Here is an 18,098-nt window from a genome sequence, read left to right as displayed (position 1 = left end):
CTCACAACAAAATTGATTCTTCACTATCATTAGATATCTAGTCAGTGTTCACATTTCCCCAAATGCTTCATAAATGTTGTTTTTATAGATTATTTTTCTAAATCAGAATGCAGACAAGATCCATACGCTGCAATTGGTTGATATATCTCTTGAATCTATTCATCTATAACAGTATTTCCTGAAGTGTGCTCTTCCTTCCAGCTCTACCTGGAAACCTATAGAAATGCAGATTCTCAAGCCTCACCCCAGATCTACTGAATCAGAAACCTTGGAGTTGGGGCCCAGCGGTCCATGTTTTAACAGTCCCTCTGGGTGATTCTGACACATCCTAAAGTTCGGCAGCCACTGACCCTGTAGGATCTGTGTGTCAGGGGTCCCCAAGACCACCCTTTACATTTGTGCATTCACTGGAAGGACTCAGGGGACCCAGCAGACAGTGGCACTCATGGTTCAGATTTAGTCCATTGGTATAGTAAGAATCTAGTAAGGCAGAAAGTCACAGGTAGAGTCTGGAATCCACACGCAGGGTCCCTTATGATCTCTTCCTCCCATTAGGGGTCACAAAGAGCACCTTCTTCCCCCAGCAATGAAAATGCAACAATACATGTGACGTTTCTGCCCAGAGAAACCCACCAGAGACTTGGTGTCGTAGGTTTTTATTGGGGTTGGTCGTATAGGCACCTTCTGCCTAGCACGTGCTAAGATTCCAGACTTCCAGCAGGAAGCAGGTTTTCAGTGGAAACCATATGTTTGGGCACAGTCTAGGCACAGTGAATCACTGATTAATTTTCAGTTGATTGTTGACTGAGAGCCAAGTTTCCAGGTGCTGGCCGAGGGCCAACCTTGCACACAGAACTTTCTCAAGAAAGCAGTCTCAGGCCTGATATGTAACTCTTTTCTGCACAATCCCTTTCCATCTTTTTTTCTAGCTACTTAGTTTTGAAGGAATAATGTTGTTTTTCTACATGGAATATCCCATGGCAGGGATTTTGTTGATTGTATCCCTATAGTGTCCTTTAACCTGTTCTTTCAGCCCTTGTATCTCCTATAAACTAGTACTTAGTTCTATGAGCAATCAGATTCTACATCCCATCTTTCATTAGGGGTTGCAAAATGACAATGTTCTGATTTTCTTTATTTATTAACTTGAACACTTCTGTAAAAAGAAATTTGCCCTCGTCGACTATTTGGTTACTGTGAGGTTCACTTCCTACATGAAAGACAGGTTAAATGCTTGATTTTTTTTTCCCTTTATTTACCAGTTTTCAAAATAATGAGTTGACTTTTTAGGATCCTCCAAAGGTGACCAATGAATTGTTCACTTTTTAAATTTACTAAACTACTCAAAGTTAATTGTCTGTTCTTTTAAAATACCATTGTGAGCTCATGGTTTTAAGTATATGTGATATGTTTTGATCCATTGCCCTTATTATTATTCTGATGTTTATACTGACCCGTCATTAACCTCTTCAACACTGCTAAGTCCTTTGGGTACAACCTCAGTTGTCTTGAATAGCTTTCTTGGTCTCTTGCATGATAAGACGTTCCAGATTCATCACGCATATTTCTTGTCCTAGATCCAGAATCATCCACTTCTCAAAGGAGTTCTGCTTCATTTCAGTGAGAAATGATATTTAGAGAACACAATCCGAATGTCAGGATGTTCCTTACTTCTTAGTAAATTATTGTTTCTAGAACCTTTCAGTGGACAAAGCTAGGAAATATGTCTTTTATGTCTCTTTTTGTTTTTGTGTTTCTTTGTTTTAAAGATAAATACTTCATGAATTCGTGTTGGCATTTCCAATTCAAGTTTAGAATTCTAGAACTCTAACTTCCTATTTTACTTCCCCGATTTTATATTTATCGCTTAAGCTGAAAAGTTTGATTCCTAATGGCTTAACATAATTATTATTTGCTTTATCCTAAAATATATGTAATAGTCTCAAAACAGCAATAATAATACAGTTACTTTACTAAAAACAGTTAAAATTTTTTTCTTATAGTTCTTTTTATCCTGTAGGTATATCCTACTACTTATCTATATGTATCTATATACACACTATACACTCTTTTTTCCACCTTGCTTCTTTTAATTTAACAACCTAACTTAGAGATTATTCTGCAGTAGTACATATATAAAGATACTCTTTCTTTCTTTCTTTTTTCTTTCTTTCTTTCCGTCCTTTCTCTTTACAGCGCATGGTACAGCATTGTGTGGATGTGTTAGAGAACTTTTTGATGGGGAAATTTAATTGTATAGCCTATCTAACAGATATTCATTTGTTGCGATCTGGATAGGAAAATAATACTGCCAGGTAAATGGTACAAATAATCTACTAGTGCAGGTCAGATTCACAAACAAGCCCCTCTGTAGGTTACAGGGGTTGTAAGACATGGAATAGAAGCATAGGCTGGGGATGTAAGGGACAGCTTTGCCAAGCAAGCAGGGCTTAATTAATTGAATGGAACCTTAAGGACAGATAGGATTTAAATAGATGGGGAAAGAGGATGTTCCAGGCTTGGAGAAAAGGGTGTAAGTAGAAGACTGGACTCTAGAAGTGAATGAGAGATTCAGGGAATTGTGAATAAAGCAGTAGGTTTTGAGCAGAAAGATATAGCAGGTTGGAAAATGAACCAGAGTTCACTTGTTGAGGGCTTTGACTACCAGACTGGAAAGTGTACTGTTTCTAAAACACTGCTTTCAACCACTGATCTGTCTATTTAGAAAAGCTTTGGTGGTTCCCCAGTGACAGGATTTTGCATAAGGACAGGACATCTGAACTGTACTGCCGGACTCCTCCTCCTGGGAAAAAACGTAGAGTAACTTCAGGGTGCGGGAGGGATAAGGATTTAAATTAAACATTGGCAGTGGCAAAAGAAATGTTAATATTTAGAGGTAGAACAGATAGGACTTTTTCTCTACCTTCTAATTATTTTCTAAGATGGGGAGGTAGGAGGGACGGGAGAAAGGAATATCAGAGATAACTGTAATTTCCAGTCTGAGTTCAGGAGTAAGGTGGTGGCATCATGGCCCAGTCCCCTTTCCCGCAGAGTGACAGTGACACATTTTCCCTTCATTTTCTTTGGGAGAGAAGACGGCTCAAAATATGGTGGTTTAGTCTGTAGGATTTGTGTGGCTAGTGTGCCCTCTGGTGTTTATGCTGAGTTCTGAAGCTTCTCGGAGGTAAGATATGAGTTCAGAATGTGCGTGAATTTTGTCCAGTTCCTCACTGTTTTCCTTCCCCTTCTTACCTCAGGGTATTGCAGGCACGGATGTGGCAAAGGAGGCCTCTGACATCATCCTAACAGATGACAACTTCACCAGCATCGTGAAGGCAGTGATGTGGGGACGAAACGTCTACGATAGCATCTCCAAGTTCCTACAGTTCCAGCTCACTGTCAACGTGGTGGCTGTGATCGTGGCCTTCACTGGAGCCTGTATCACCCAGGTGAAGGGAATGTGGGGTGAGCTGAGATGGGAGGGATGAGGCTGGGGCTAAGGAACAGGGGGTGTGGGGTACACATTATGTCGACTGAGGAGTAAGGACCAGAGTTTCCGAAGGGGTGTTGGGGCAGGAATAGCTCTACTAGGTCTCCATCTGCTCATGTGGGATGATGATAATTTATCTACCATTAATGTAGTACTTACACGTTAGCCAGTGTGATGAGCACTTATATGTAGTTTCTCTGTTCTTCAAAAACAACCTTGCAAAGTAGGTATTATCCCCATTTTACAGGTGAAGAGCCCAAGCCTCAAAGAGGTTAAATAAGTTTCTCAATGTCACTCAGCTAATAAATGGTGGATAGCAGGAGGTAGGCCATTTCAAGGGCAAAGATGAGGCTGATGAGTGGGGTGGGGGGTGGTCTCCAAGGAAAGCTAAAAGGAGTGGTTCTTCTTCCCACCAGGATTCCCCACTGAAAGCCGTGCAGATGTTGTGGGTTAATCTCATCATGGACACTTTTGCCTCATTGGCCCTGGCCACAGAGCCTCCTACAGACTCTCTGTTGAAGCGTCGCCCCTATGGCCGAAATAAGCCTCTGATCTCACGCACTATGATGAAGAACATCTTGGGTCACGCCGTCTATCAGCTCACTGTCATCTTTTTCCTTGTCTTTGCCGGTGAGCCAAGGCGGGGGTGGGTGGCGGCATTTGGAGTGCTAGATGGGGGCAGAGAGCAGCCCAAGGAAAGAAAGTAGCAGGGAGCAAGCTGAGCACAAGACGGGAATGATAGCAGCTTCGCTTACTGAGTGCATCCTCTGTTCCCACTACGTGGTGCATTGTGCCATTTTATTACTCCTTTTAAGAATCTCCGTAAAAAGAAATGAAAGTGAGTTATTTGTAGTGAGGAGGATGGACCTAGAGTCTGTCATACAGAGTGAAGTAAGTCAGAAAGAGAAAGACAAATACCCTATGCTAACACATATATATGGAATCTAAGAAAAAAAAATGTCACGGGGGCTTCCCTGGTGGCGCAGTGGTTGAGAGTCCGCCTGCCGATACAGGGGACCCGGGTTCGTGCCCCGGTCTGGGAAGATCCCACATGCCCAGAGCGGCTGGGCCCGTGAGCCATGGCCGCTGAGTCTGCGTGTCCGGAGCCTGTGCTCCGCAACGGGAGAGGCCACAACAGTGAGAGGCCTGCATACCGCAAAAAAAAAAAAAAAAAATGTCACGAAGAACCTAGGGGTAAGACAGGAATAAAGAAGCAGACCTACTAGAGAATGGACTTGAGGATATGGGGAGGGGGAGGGGTAAGCTGTGACAAAGTGAGAGAGTGGCATGGACATATATACACTACCAAACGTAAGGTAGATAGCTAGTGGGAAGCAGCCGCATAGCACAGGGAGATCAGCTCGGTGCTTTGTGACCACCTAGAGGGGTGGGAATGGGAGGGTGGGAGGGAGGGAGACGCAAGAGGGAAGAGATATGGGAACATATGTATATGTATAACTGATTCACTTTGTTATAAAGCAGAAACTAACACACCATTGTAAAGCAATTATACCCCAATAAAGATGATAAAAAAAAAAAGAATCTCCAAAGGGTGGCTTTATGTTACCTTTTTCTTAGATCATAAAACTGAAGCTTAAGTCACATATTGAGTAAATAGTGGCACGAAGATTCAGACCTATGTCTGCCAGACTCTCGTGCACATAGTTCTACCACAGTGCAGCACTACGAGAAGGCAAATAGTGATGGAGCAAGCTGAGAGAGAGGGTCAGAAATATTGAGGGACTTCCCTGGTGGTCCAGTGGGTAAGAATCCACCTTCTAATACAGGGGGCACGGGTTCGATCCCTGGTCAGGGAACTAGGATCCCACATGTTACATGGCACAGTCAAAAATATTTTAAAAGGGGGCTTCCCTGGCGGCACAGTGGTGACGAATCCGCCTGCCAATGCAGGGGACACGGGTTCGAGCCCTGGTCCGAGAAGATCCCACATGCCGCAGAGCACCTAAGCCCATGTGCCACAACTACTGAGCCTGTGCTCTTAGCCCGCGAGCCACAACTACTGAGCCCGTGCGCCACAACTACTGAAGCCCGCGTGCCTAGAACGTGTGCTCCACAACAAGAGAAGCCACCACAATGAGAAGCCCATAGACCACAATGAAGCGTAGCCCCTGCTCAACGCAACTAGAGAAGGCCCAGGCACAGCAACAGAGACCCAACACAGCCAAAAATAAATAAAAATAAATTTTATTTAAAAAAAAAAAAAAAGTGACATTGAGACCAGAGCTAACACTGACAATATTTGATGACTGTTGTGGTTCGGATACTGACCAGTTAGAATGGACACCAGTCGTAAGCAACCAGTGAGGCCATACTCAAGTGTTCTGCCTCAACCTGAACCCTGCTTGAGAGCATACTTATCCTCCGATGCATCCCTTCTCCCAACTAGGTGAGAAGTTCTTCGACATTGATAGTGGGAGGAGAGCACCTCTGCATTCACCACCCAGCCAACACTACACCATTATTTTCAACACCTTCGTGCTGATGCAGCTCTTCAATGAAATCAACTCCCGCAAGATCCATGGAGAGAGGAATGTCTTTTCAGGCATCTTCCGCAACCTCATCTTCTGCTCTGTGGTCTTGGGCACATTCGTCAGCCAGGTGGGATTCTAGCTGGAGTTGGGATAGGAGGTCTGGGACGATAAAGGCCAGAAGCTGGGGGCCAGGATTCCCTGAGCGCCCGGGGAAAGGAGTGAGGGAGTGATGGGGACTCAGGCTGTGGGTTGAACACTTTGGGGTTCCCAAACGCTTCCGTTTGCTCATTGCTCTAGAATTGGATCCTGCTGTGTCAAGTGCTCCAGTGCAAGGCAGCGTGTTGGTAGCGAATAAAATAAAATCTGTGGGATCCTTTCCTTATCTTTCTAAAACACAGCAATTTCACATAGTGACCAGGAGGAAGATCACTGTCTTCTAACCCCTTTCCATGCCTCCTGCCAGCGTACTTGAAATGTGCATGCAAGTGCTATACGGGATCTCTCCCTGTCCCTCCTTGCCCCTTTGTTTGGAAAGCGCTCATGGTAGAAAATGGTACGCAATTCAGAGAAAAGGAGAAGACATGGAATGTTGCCATATGTAGTTGACAGATAAGCCTGACGTGGGCTCCTTCTGTGGGAAGCGGGGTCAAGGGCATGGCTGCCCTGGTGGTGAAAGGATTGAGCCCCTTCCTTCTTGCCCCAGTCAGAGGTACACTAAGACATCTGCCAATACAAGAGATCATGAGCCTGCCCTGTAACGAAAGAGCTCCTGCCTCACTCTTATTTGCCCCGCTCCTAAATTCCTCTTCTCCATCGCTGTGCCTTCTCTTTGTCACCTACTGGCTTTAGTCACAAGAAGCCTCCAGCTCCCCTTGCTCCCCCAGCCTTTGCATTAATAATGTTCATAGTAGCTGTATCTGTCTCCCCATCAGAGTGCTCTATAAAGACTGTGTCTGTCTTCCCTTCTCCCCACCTGGATCTCTTCTTTCTCCTTCCCCAACAAGCAGATCAGGGTTCACACCACAGGGATCCTGGGGTAGGGGGCTGATGTGGCTTTGATGGCCTTGACTGGAGGGCTGGCTACCTGTTGCCTCCCAATGATGGGCTGCCTCTTTCTCTGTTCTAGATTATCATTGTGGAATTTGGGGGGAAACCCTTCAGCTGTACGAACCTTACCCTGTCCCAGTGGTTCTGGTGTCTCTTCATCGGTTTTGGAGAATTGCTGTGGGGCCAGGTGAGTACGGGCATACCCTCCCCATGCAGTCATATGGCCGGCAGACCCCCCCCCTCCCCTAGATGAGATGGAACGAGCAGCTGTGGAGACGCCCAGCTCCTCTCCTTCATATTCTTCCCTCTTCTCTCTACCACCAGGTTTTCAAGTTCTTTCCATCTTGTAGGAACCCAAAGCAGAATGATCTGTGCCCACCACTTCAGAGGCTTCTGATCTCTTCTCTAATCGTGCCTGGAGACAGACACATCCCTTAGCTTCTCTGAGATGGAAGTGGAAATTTTCAATGGAATTTTGCTAAAAATAAAATTAGGGGTCTTAGAAGTAGAAGAGTTTGCAAAGCATATGTCTTCAACGAAGCCGCAGTCTGGCCGTGAGCTGCTGTGCTGTCATAACGTAGGGCTCCCTTGCCTCTTCTGTTTCTCACCATCGCCTTATCCAGGATGGGTGCCTGACTGTCATCTAAGATAAATCCAGACTCACAAGGTCTCTAGAGAAGCGGTATAGCGTATGGTTCAAAGCACAGACTTTGGAACCGACTGTCTAGGTTTGAATCCCGGTTCTTCTTTTTACAAGCTGCATCATAGTGAGCAGGTTTATTAGCAACTCTGCCTCAGTTTCCTCAACTCCGGATAACAGGATCATTGTGAATCATTGTTAATCAGCAAATCAGTTTCAATACAGAAATGACTTAGAACAATGTCTAGTACCCTGTAAGTACTCAATGAATGTTAGCTATTAATATTATAATAATAGAATCAGGTTTGATAAGAGTTTCATTCCTTCCCTAACACCACTTTGCGAGTCCCTCTCATCCTCAGCTCTGGCCTGGCCTTTACCTCTGCTTGCAGACCCCAGGTCTCTACTGATTGGTGCCCAGCCACCTGGGTAATGGAGGCTTTGCTCTAACTGGCCCCAAAGATCCCTCCCTAGGGCTGCAGACTTTCCCCCATAGACCTGCTAGTTGTTTCTTTCATAGCTCCTAGATGCCTCCCTGATTAATCCCTATCCCCATTCCTAACACAAGTCCTTCCACCCTGCTCTGTTGGCTGAAGTTTATTTACCGGTGGATCCCTAAAGCACTTCTACACTTGGGTGGAGCTTGATTATTTCACGTACTGTTTGAAACTCTCACCTGGGTCTAGTCTCACATGTAGCCATGTGGCCTTGATGCCAGGTAACAACAGCCTTCCTTCTGTATCACAACAGCTCCTTCTAACATCTGAAAGCAGAACGTGGACGTTCTTTCTATTTCGAACACTTGACTCCATGTTGGACTGCTCACACAGTCCCCCTTTCCCAGCTGAGCCCTTGTCTTATTTGTAAAGGAGAACTGACTGACAGCTTATAGAGTGATTTATTTTGAATTGCAAGCCCCAACCTACCGCTCCATGTCTTCTGATAATACTCATATGGCCCTTCTATGGGCTATCCCACCCAGTTCCTCACCCCAAGCCCAAGAAAACTTTTAGTATCCTCTCACTATAGTTTTATAAAAGAGGAATTACTTAGCATATGGTAACTAAGAAGAGGGTCGTTCCCCTCCAACACCCTTCTTTTCCCCTTGCCCATACACATACATTTTGACCATCCTGTCTCCAGGCTTGTTTTCTCCCAGGTCCTTGTCTCTGTCTCTTCCTACTGTGTGTATCATGCATTATGGTTCTATTTCCTTTAAGAGACAGATGGCAAAATGCAAAGAAAGAACTGAGACAGGAGGAAGAGAATGAAGTATATAACAAGGCAGATGGCTGGTCAAATACTAGAATATAAGTTCTCCTTTGTACGTCCACAAATACAGAAAATCTTCCTGAGGGCCTGACAGCTGGTAGGCACTTGGCAAACGCTTGCCTGAATGGGTTGGCACTTTTCCCACTGCTTTCCCAGCGGGAAGGTTTGTAGGGCAAAGAGTGACCTACCCAAGGGCCTGACCCATAAAGTTGAGTGACAGCTCTTCTCGCCCTGATTCTGGTGTCTACCCTTTTGCTGCACCTGTTCTCAGGTCATCTCCACAATACCTACCCAATCCCTGAAGTTCCTAAAGGAGGCTGGGCATGGCACCACCAAAGAGGAGATCACCAAGGATGCTGAGGGGCTGGACGAGATTGACCATGCAGAGATGGAGCTGCGCCGAGGCCAGATCCTCTGGTTCCGGGGCCTGAACCGTATCCAGACCCAGGTACTGTGATAGTGGCCTATCCTCGCCCTGGGAGAAGGAATCTCCCCCATCTTTCTTGGGAGGTGTTGGGAGGGCAGTAGTTCTTGCTGGCCAACGTCTCTTCCCTTCCTAAGGCCCTCTCACTGGTGGGCAGCCCGAGCTCCCTTGCTTCAGGACAGACAGGCAGAGGCAGTGGTATGGGCTCCTCTGAGAGGAGAGTGATCATGGGGGGCCGAGAGCACGGGACACTAACTGCTAGCATCATCCTCTAGCTTTGGGTTCGTCTGAGGCCCACTTCCCACCCTCTGTCGGGTGGGCCATCTTCCTGCATAAGGTCTCTCGTAAGCGCTAGGCCTAACCTCAGGGTGGGAAATGTTCAGAGTCTTTCTGACCCTGCAGAGGGAAGGATTTAGACAATATCTCTCTGCCAGCATCCCCAGCAGACATTTACTGTATATCCTCAAGCTGCTATTAGGGGAACGTAGGTATTATCTGGATTGATCTTTGTAAAAGAAACTCGCTCTCTTATGTCTTCCCCACTCAAAATTTAAGGCCATGATGGGGAATCTGATGGCTAAGTGTATATAAACGACAATAGTCTCTCAGTGCCTGAGTATCTTTTACAGGATTCAGACTTGCTTCCCAGAAAACAAGAAGCTATAATTTCTTCAAACCTTTTCCCTTCCTGCAATTTCTAAAATGGGATAGAAGCTGCTTCTGCTGCTATTAAGTCCCGTCCTATAGCCCTACAGTAACTTTTTTCCCCCACTTCCCGTGCAGCAACTGTAACTACCTTCTCCTGGGTAAATGGGCTGGTCTAGACATTGATAATCCTATCACTTTCCCTGTTCTCACCCCACATACCTCTATTGTGTTAGTCCTGAGATTTCCCATCTCAAGAAATTGTAAATCCCCAAGTTCTCAAAGGTGTTCACCAGAGAAGAGGCCTATCCCTCTTTGCTGATTGGCTAGAGATCCCAGAAGTAAATTTCACTCTCTGAAATTAGCCTTGCAGATGGTTTCAAAAGCTCCCTAGTGGAGCCCACCACTTCCTAGGGAAGAGGTGAAATGAATAGTCTAAGCTGAATACAATGGTCCCCCGCTTATCCGTGGCTTTGCTTTCCTTGGTTTTAGTTACCCTTGGTTTTAGTTACCCATGGTCAACCACAGTCTGAAAGTATTAAATGAAAAATTCCAGAAATAAATAACTCACAAGTTTTAAATTGCATGCCGTTCTGAGTAGCTGATGAAATCTCACGCCCCCCACTCTGTCCTGCCCTGGACATAAGTCATCCCATTGCCTATCACATCCTCGCTGTATAAGCTACCCACCCATTACTCTAGGAGAAAGCATAGCATATACAGGGCTCAACACCATCTGCAGCTTCAAGCATCCACTGCGGGTCTTGGAACGTGTCCCCCACGGGTAAGGGAGAACTACTGTAGCGGCCGGGCGTTGGTCTCCTATAGACAAGACAACAGATGGAAATGGGAAAGCAGGGCTAGGGAGGGAGCACACTGGGGCTCCTCTTGAGTTCCCCTTCCCAGAGGGAAATCCGCATGGGACCCGCAAACACTACCTCAGCATGTCCAGAGTTTCCACACGCACCCCGCCCTCCAGGCTGCCAAGTCCATCGCGAGCAAGGGCCTCACGTGCCCAGAGAACTTGGCATCTTTGGCTCATGTCTCTAAGGCCTCGGTGCTTCCCTGTAGGTCTGCTCTTTTCAGAATAACCTGTCTGCTTTTCTTCCCTTCAGGATCGTCTGCCTCCTCTTCTACTATGTAATTTTTTTCCTAGCCAGAATGCCCTCGTTCCAGTGTCTCCTGGCTCCTTCCCAGTCTTCTCTCCCGGGGCTGAGATTCATGGATCTTCCTTCCCCTCCACTACCAATTTCCATTCCCTCGACTATATACCTCTCTGGTTTCGCTGTCTACATAGCTTTAGGTATACTACCTTTCTCTGTTGGAGCCAAAGGCGGTTGGACCAGAATGACGTTAAAGCCTAAACTTAAGGCAGCAAAGGCAACCTGTTAAAGATGCCATGATGAGCATATCTATGCCGTCCCACCTGACTCCATAAGCAGATGACGGTGCTAACCTGCATCCTGGATCCTAAAGCTCTCTCCTGGCATCAGCTCTTCACCTCAGCTGGGTTCTAACGAAATTCCCTGCCATCCGATTGTTGTTCCTTGTTGTCATTCTTGCAACACTTATGGGTGGGAAGTGTTGCCAGGCTATTGTCCCATCCTGGTCCCTTTAGCTTTGGGAGAGCTAAAAGCACTAGAAAGCAGAAGGTTGGGAAACTTGAGGTCTAGAATCTTGGGAAGGTAAATCTGGGGGCCAGTTTCATTGTGGAGGTTGGGACCTTGTGACACTAATAAGCACCGAGGAAGGTGGCTCTCCAGCCCCTTCTTCCGTGTGGCTGAACCCTCCCCACATGCAGGCCTTTTCCTCTTGCAGCATCAGGCTCCTCGGTCCCCTGGAACTGAAAACCGTATCATGTGATGAAGAGTGGTATTTTAGCTCAAACTCGGTCTGAGTCCAGAAACTAGCCCTAAATATTTCATGGCTTCTCAGGAAGCTTTATAAGTAAGGACAACTGTCTGACTCACAAGGTGCCTGCTTTCCCACCTTCTCACCTGGGGAAGTGAAGTTAGATGAGTGAAATCAGCACCTTTCCTACATCCCTGGTCCACTGGCCCTTGGTCAGGCAGAGGTCAGGGATGAGGATGGTAGGTTTGACAGAGGCCCTAGATCAAGACCGCTGTTGGAAAACAAATGGCATTCATTGCCTCAGTCTCTGAGGAGTAGGACGCTGAAAACCAGAGACAACTTGTATGGGGCTAGACTTGCGGCTGCTGCCACCACTGCCAGCCAACTCCTCCTCCCCCCACCCCGTCTAACTGCTGAGTTCTCGTCGGCACTTGCGCCAGCCTCTCAGGATCTCCAGTGCGCGAATGCTGCCAGCGGCATTCTCTCCACAGAGCCTGGCCACTGGGTTCCTGAGCTCCACTTTCAGGGGCCTTGTCCACTTCTGCCCAAGGACAGGGAGTCTCAAAGAAGAACCCAGAAGAGGGTGAGCCCAGCAACTCATGGTCCAGGAGCCTTTCCACCATGGCACCTGTGTGTGGATTACTACACGCCTCTGTTTAAACACATGAGTTGTTTTCCTGGAAAATCTGCAAAAATAGGTAGTCAATTTCATTGGTTTAGAGGTTCCTGAGCCTCAAAATTCAGTGATATATACACTTTGCCTACTATCTTAAATTGCATGCCTTATTTTTTTAAGAGTGCAGGTCAAAAAAAAAGAAAGAAAGTACAGGTCAGAGCATAAGACAGTGAATAAGCTGTCACTCTCTGTCAGAACTCATGAGTGGGAAAGTCCATTTAAATTTTTAGATACTTTTGGATACCGGCACACCTAAAATGTCCATCATAGGCTAAAAGGGAAGAGAAGACTGGATTCTGGCTGGGTATTTAGACTCCATGGCAAACTGTTCCTTAAATGAAGCGTGATGTGCAATTAATGTTTTTCCCCCTTCTCTTCACCATTGTTTTGTGTGTAAGGGACTCTCTCTCTTGCTTTCCAACTCCTGTCCCCTTTTCCCAGCTCTTTCCATCCCCCTCCCTAACCCTCTTGGACCCTCCCTTCCTCTTTCTTCACTTCTTTCTGACTGTGGAGCAAAGCTGTCTCACTTTCTGATTCTTTGCAGATCGACGTAATTAACACATTCCAGACGGGAGCCTCTTTTAAGGGAGTCCTAAAGCGCCAGACCATGGGTCAACACCTTGATGTAAAACATGTTCCTAGCTCATCCTATGTAACAGTTGCACCAGTCAAATCTCCCCCCACCACTTCTGTTGCTGCTGCTGTTTCATCTCCTACTCTGGGCAGTGAGTGATAGTCTATTATGATGCATGATTTGCTAAAATGACCACAAGAAAGCACGTGGCATTCACTTTAACCAGCTGTGGTTATCTTTTCCTTTTGGTTTTTCCCTTTGATCTTTGACTTAAGGGAAGAAAAGCGGGGCAGAAATTCCACTCCTGAACCAGGCTGTGTGCCATTTTATTTAATTTTATTATTATTTTTTTTATGTTGCAAAGCTCTTAAACCGTAACCATTTTAAAGACAGTAATCCTGTTTTCTGATTGTTCCTCTGCATTGCCTGGTCCTTCCTTGAGTTTGTTTGTTTGTTTGTTTGTTTGACTTTACTTTGTTTGTTGCTCTGTTTGAATATGTTGTTTTTCCTCTTCTCTCCTTCTGCTCCTTTGAGTCTCAGCTCTGTCTCCTAAGGTTAGGTGTAAGGTTAAGCCAAATGAAGACTCAGGAAGTCTTTTGTTTTCTTTTAGGAATTTCCGAAGAGCAAACTTTTTTTTTCCCTTCTCCTTCCCTCTAGTTTGTTTTACTTATAGCCAGCACTTCATATCTTATTTTGCATGTAAAGTTTGAGGAACCCCTTTCTCAGCCAGCCTATTAGCCGGAAAGCTGTGAAGGCTCAACCTAAGATCTGGTGGATTATTGGTAGATTATTGGATCCTTGCTAATGCTATGCCTTCCTATTCCTGATCTTTTTACCTTCCCCAAGTGGGACACAGAGAGGAAATGGAAGGCTCTTTGCTGATAATGCTGTTAAGGTATTTGGTGGGGAAGGAGTCTCTCTGCGTTAAGTATACTCTGGGCCTCAAATATCTGAGTGTTTGAGTCTGTTTCTTCCTCCCCCACTCCCAATCACCACCACCGTAACCCTGGGACGGGGGATAAAGAAAGAACAATTGCACTGTCTGTGGTTCACTTGACTGTGAGTGTGTAGGTTGGTCAGACTTAGCTTATCTGTTGTCTTTCTAGCCAACTCTAAGTGTTCTTGTGTGAGAGACGAGGGGCAGGGGGAGAGGAGGTTTATATAGATGCATATTCTTTAGGCTCAAAGGCAGTCAAAGAACTACGTAAGTCTTACCCTACAAATATGCAAGAGCCTCTCATTCTAGTCCTTCCATATTCCTCTCATTTCCTTTTTTCTTCCAGTTTTGTCCTTCTAACTAGTTACTGTTCTTTCTTAAATCATGCCTCTCTGTTAGGAGGGGTAGTGTCAGCTGCCCTGGTAATTTGAAGGTAGAAGGAGACTAAGGAAAAGACAGAGCCCACTGGGCTCATGTAGTAGAGCTGCTGGTGGAGGATATGGTGCAAACCCTCAAAGACAGAGACTCAGGAGAGACAGGCCACACCTGCTCTTTCTCCAGCTGTGCCTTCCTATTGGAGGGCCTGGAAGTTATAGTCATGCATTTTAAAACCCATTCCTCATTCCAGAGTTCCAAATGAATTCCTTTATTTATCTAACCTTCAAGTAGATAAACCTCTAAGATAGAATCTCTCTGTAAGAAGGTCCTAATCCCTTCTCTTCCCCTGGTTTCTGACAAAGGAGCAGAAACCTACAGAATATCATCTGAGGAAATGGAGTCTTCATCTGCCCATTCATTGAGCTCCAGAGAGTGGCCCTTAGTGCTCATACCTAACCTAAGGTCCAGCCTGGTTTGGGCTTCTGAGCCATGAGAAAGGGTTGTCCTTCAGTCATCCGCTTTCACCTGTAGGATAGGGGCCACAGAAGAGACATTTCCCAGAGACTTTGAGAGATGATGACTGGGGAAGGGAGGGTTGATTGACTGAGTGGAGAGGACCTGAAGCTTTCACAGCACCCGCCTCACTATCTGTGTCTTATTCCCCATACACTGCTCATGCATCAGGCACCATGCATCAAGAAAGGAAGATGCCACCACTTGGGGTGGATTGGTGATGACGTAGCTGTGTGATTGTTCATCGGCACACACTGTATAGTCTCTGAGGCCAGTGTTGGAGTTGAGGAGCGTTCTGGCACAGCCCCACCCTTCTGTCCACCTGCTAGGCCACAAGATGGGGCTCCCTAGCTCTCTCACTCCTCTTGTCTTGAGCTTCCCTTACAGGTGGCTGCTTTCCCTTTAGATTCCAGAAGTCCTGTTATCTAGCTGGATGACTGTTCCTTGCTCCCCCAAAAAAGAAATTGTCCCTGTCTTTTCCATCTACCCATCCCCAATTCACTCTGATCTCCCTTATTGTTTACCTGTAACAGTGATTGATCACCCCAACAGGTGAGAGGAAAAGCCAGCAAACAGGGATCCAGACCCCCATCCCAACTCCTATTTTTAAAAATCTGTTTTCTAGATAGGACTTCACATATCATTATTTTAACAAAGTATTCAATTGCTTCAAAAAAAATAGAAGCAGGAATATCACTGATATTGAAGATGATCAACTCATGGTATAAAAGTACCTGTTCTCCTGTAGCACTTGTTAGAAATGTTGAGATCTGAAGAGTGAGTGAAAAGTGTGGGCTATATTATCACTCCTACAGGGGGTGGTATGGCTTTGAGCCCATTTCTTGACTAGGGCCAGGGGAGAAGGCATTGGGTTTGGGCTCACTTAATCCAAGTTGCCTTGCTCTAAGATGTTTGGCATAGATCCATTAAAACTTGGGATTTCCTGAAAGCCAGATGGAACCTATATTCCATCTGATCTCACCTAAAGATAGAAAAGTAGGTCCTAACTTTCTGTGCAGCATGGTGAATGTGTGCCCAGGTTCCTTGATTCTTCTTGGCTGAAGCGTTGAGCGGATTCCATTGAGTGACAGAGTCCTTTGCCTTCTGAGCTCTGAGCACCCTCCATCCTGGGTGAGTCTGCCGGTCTGTTGTGGAGTGAGGCAAGGTAAGGAAAGCCTTAGCCAGCGGAGACACAGCTTTAATGAACCTTCTTCATGCATTACTTTTGTAGGTTCTGTACAGTGATAGGAAACACTGAGACAAGCAATCCAACCAGTTTATTTGCCTGCCTCTTTGGGTGCTCTGATGTCTCCACATTCTTGCCTCTTTTCCAGGAACATATTCTTTGCTTAAAGAGCAGAGTAACGAAAGGTGTGCCCTACCCCCACCCTCATCATTTCTCCTTATCCCCCTCCCCACCTCAACAGTTTCTCCTGCATTACTTCCATTTCTTTTCTGAGGAAAGAACTTTGGGGCAAGACTAGGATCAGCCACCTCCCAACAACTAAAACTGTCCTAGGACCACTTTCTTTTCCCCTGGCCTCTCTCTCCAAACTCTCAGGATCCAACCTTCTCCCCTCCTCCAATTCTACCAACCCAAGTTGCAAAGCATGCCTCAACGAGGCCCCCAGTTCAGAAAAGGAACTGCTCCCTGTGGATAAGGTGAAGGCTGGGCCCAGGGATCAATTATTGTCAATGTTTCCTCTTCTCTAAACTGAATCCCTTCCTTTGTTGTGCAGTAGAACAAAGACTTTGACACTTATAGGGCAGTGCATTTCCCTTTGCCCGGTCAAACTGCAAATTGTTTCCTTTCCCCCATCCTCTTGGTCCCCCCCCATCAGAAAAGCCTCTTGTTTGTAGCACTGCCTCCTGGATGGGGTGTTTTCTGTCCTGGTCCCATCCTTTCCCTTCTCCACGTAAGATCACATTCCTCTTCATAATTTACAAACAGCTGGAGAAAGCTGCACGACTGGGCACAGCTGCTGTGTGTCAGAGACATGGCCGTGCGTGTCCGGCCTCATCTGAGCTGAGAGAGCGGGCCTTCTGTCAGCGTCAGGGGGAGGCTTCTTTTGATGCCTGTATTCATCCTCTTCCAGGGGAGGGGCTGAAGGCATGGAGTCGTACTTTCTTTGGGGGAAGAGGACATGGTGGAGGCTGTGGACTATAAATATATGCATGTCTCCTGACTGAAAGAGCAATTATTAAATTGGAGAGTATAAGAGTTTTCATTTCCTGCATGCTGCTGCCACAAATGAAGATCGGTTTGTCTGCCTCGCTGAATGGTATTCGTGGTCACTTATCACCCAAAGTGTATTGCGTGCGAATTGATATGTGTTTGGCTCTTTGAGGGTTTTAAACAGGTAACTAAACTTCAGTGTGTAATTTTCCATTCCACATTCACAAAATGTTTGGCTTCAACACAAAAATCCACATGTCTGAATTATCTTTTAAGTTCGGCTATTAATTTGCACCTAGTTCCAACGTCCTTGCCCTCCATCCAAAAGAACTAATGAATCTTTTTGTTTCCTGTTTCATTTTAAGAGTGGATTGTTTGGGAATGCTAACTCTGCTTTGGGTCTTCTGCTTTGTTTTTACGCAGCTTTTGAAATATCCCAGTTGTTTGCCATTACTCACTCGCCCCACCCACCCCAGTGCTTGAAATTTGAGCCGCGTGATGTTTCTAGTGTTTCATGACCTCCTCTCATATGTTTGGTTTTGGTTGTTGAGCAGTAGTGTCTTGTAGTTTGGGTTCTGTTTCTGTCCTCAAACCCCCCAGTTCCTTGTTCTACTAACCAATTCTTGCCTCCGTATTTTCTCATCCTCCTTTTCCTTCCCCTGGTGTAGATCAAAGTGGTCAAAGCATTCCATAGTTCCCTCCACGAAAGCATTCAGAAACCCAAGAACCAAAACTCCATCCACAACTTCATGACCCACCCTGAATTCGCCATAGATGAGGAGGGGCCACGAACACCACTCCTGGATGAGCAAGAAGAGGACACTTTTGAAAAGGTCTCTAAGCCTGGGACTAGGATGCTCCCGTCGGATGGTGAGGTCACTCCACAAGCCAACAAAAACAACAATGCGGTGGATTGCTGCCAAGTGCAAATTGTTGCCTGCCACTCAGACAACCCTCTACACAGCCTGGAGACATCAGTTTGA

General features: G+C 46.0%; 1 protein-coding gene across 3 annotated transcripts in view; it reads left to right on the top strand.

The window, feature by feature from the left end:
- The window catches only part of ATP2B4 (ATPase plasma membrane Ca2+ transporting 4), a 44,432-nt gene extending 26,334 nt beyond the window's left edge, over positions 1–18,098 (top strand). Inside the window, exons 14-20 of one of the 3 annotated variants that reach the window (XM_065876067.1) lie at positions 3,258–3,449; positions 3,907–4,120; positions 5,898–6,109; positions 7,109–7,216; positions 9,213–9,389; positions 13,082–13,262; positions 17,784–17,999. In XM_065876067.1, the coding sequence (XP_065732139.1) occupies positions 3,258–3,449; positions 3,907–4,120; positions 5,898–6,109; positions 7,109–7,216; positions 9,213–9,389; positions 13,082–13,262; positions 17,784–17,809 (1,110 nt within the window). In that variant the 3' untranslated portion in view covers positions 17,810–17,999. Of the gene's footprint in view, positions 1–3,257; positions 3,450–3,906; positions 4,121–5,897; positions 6,110–7,108; positions 7,217–9,212; positions 9,390–13,081; positions 13,263–17,783 lie in introns of all 3 variants that reach the window. The other 2 variants (XM_065876059.1, XM_065876050.1) reach the window with 2 other exon arrangements.

Source organism: Phocoena phocoena, chromosome 1 (genome assembly GCF_963924675.1).
Source record: "Phocoena phocoena chromosome 1, mPhoPho1.1, whole genome shotgun sequence".
Taxonomy (NCBI): Eukaryota; Metazoa; Chordata; class Mammalia; order Artiodactyla; family Phocoenidae; genus Phocoena; species Phocoena phocoena.
This window is presented reverse-complemented; position numbering and strand designations above follow the sequence as displayed.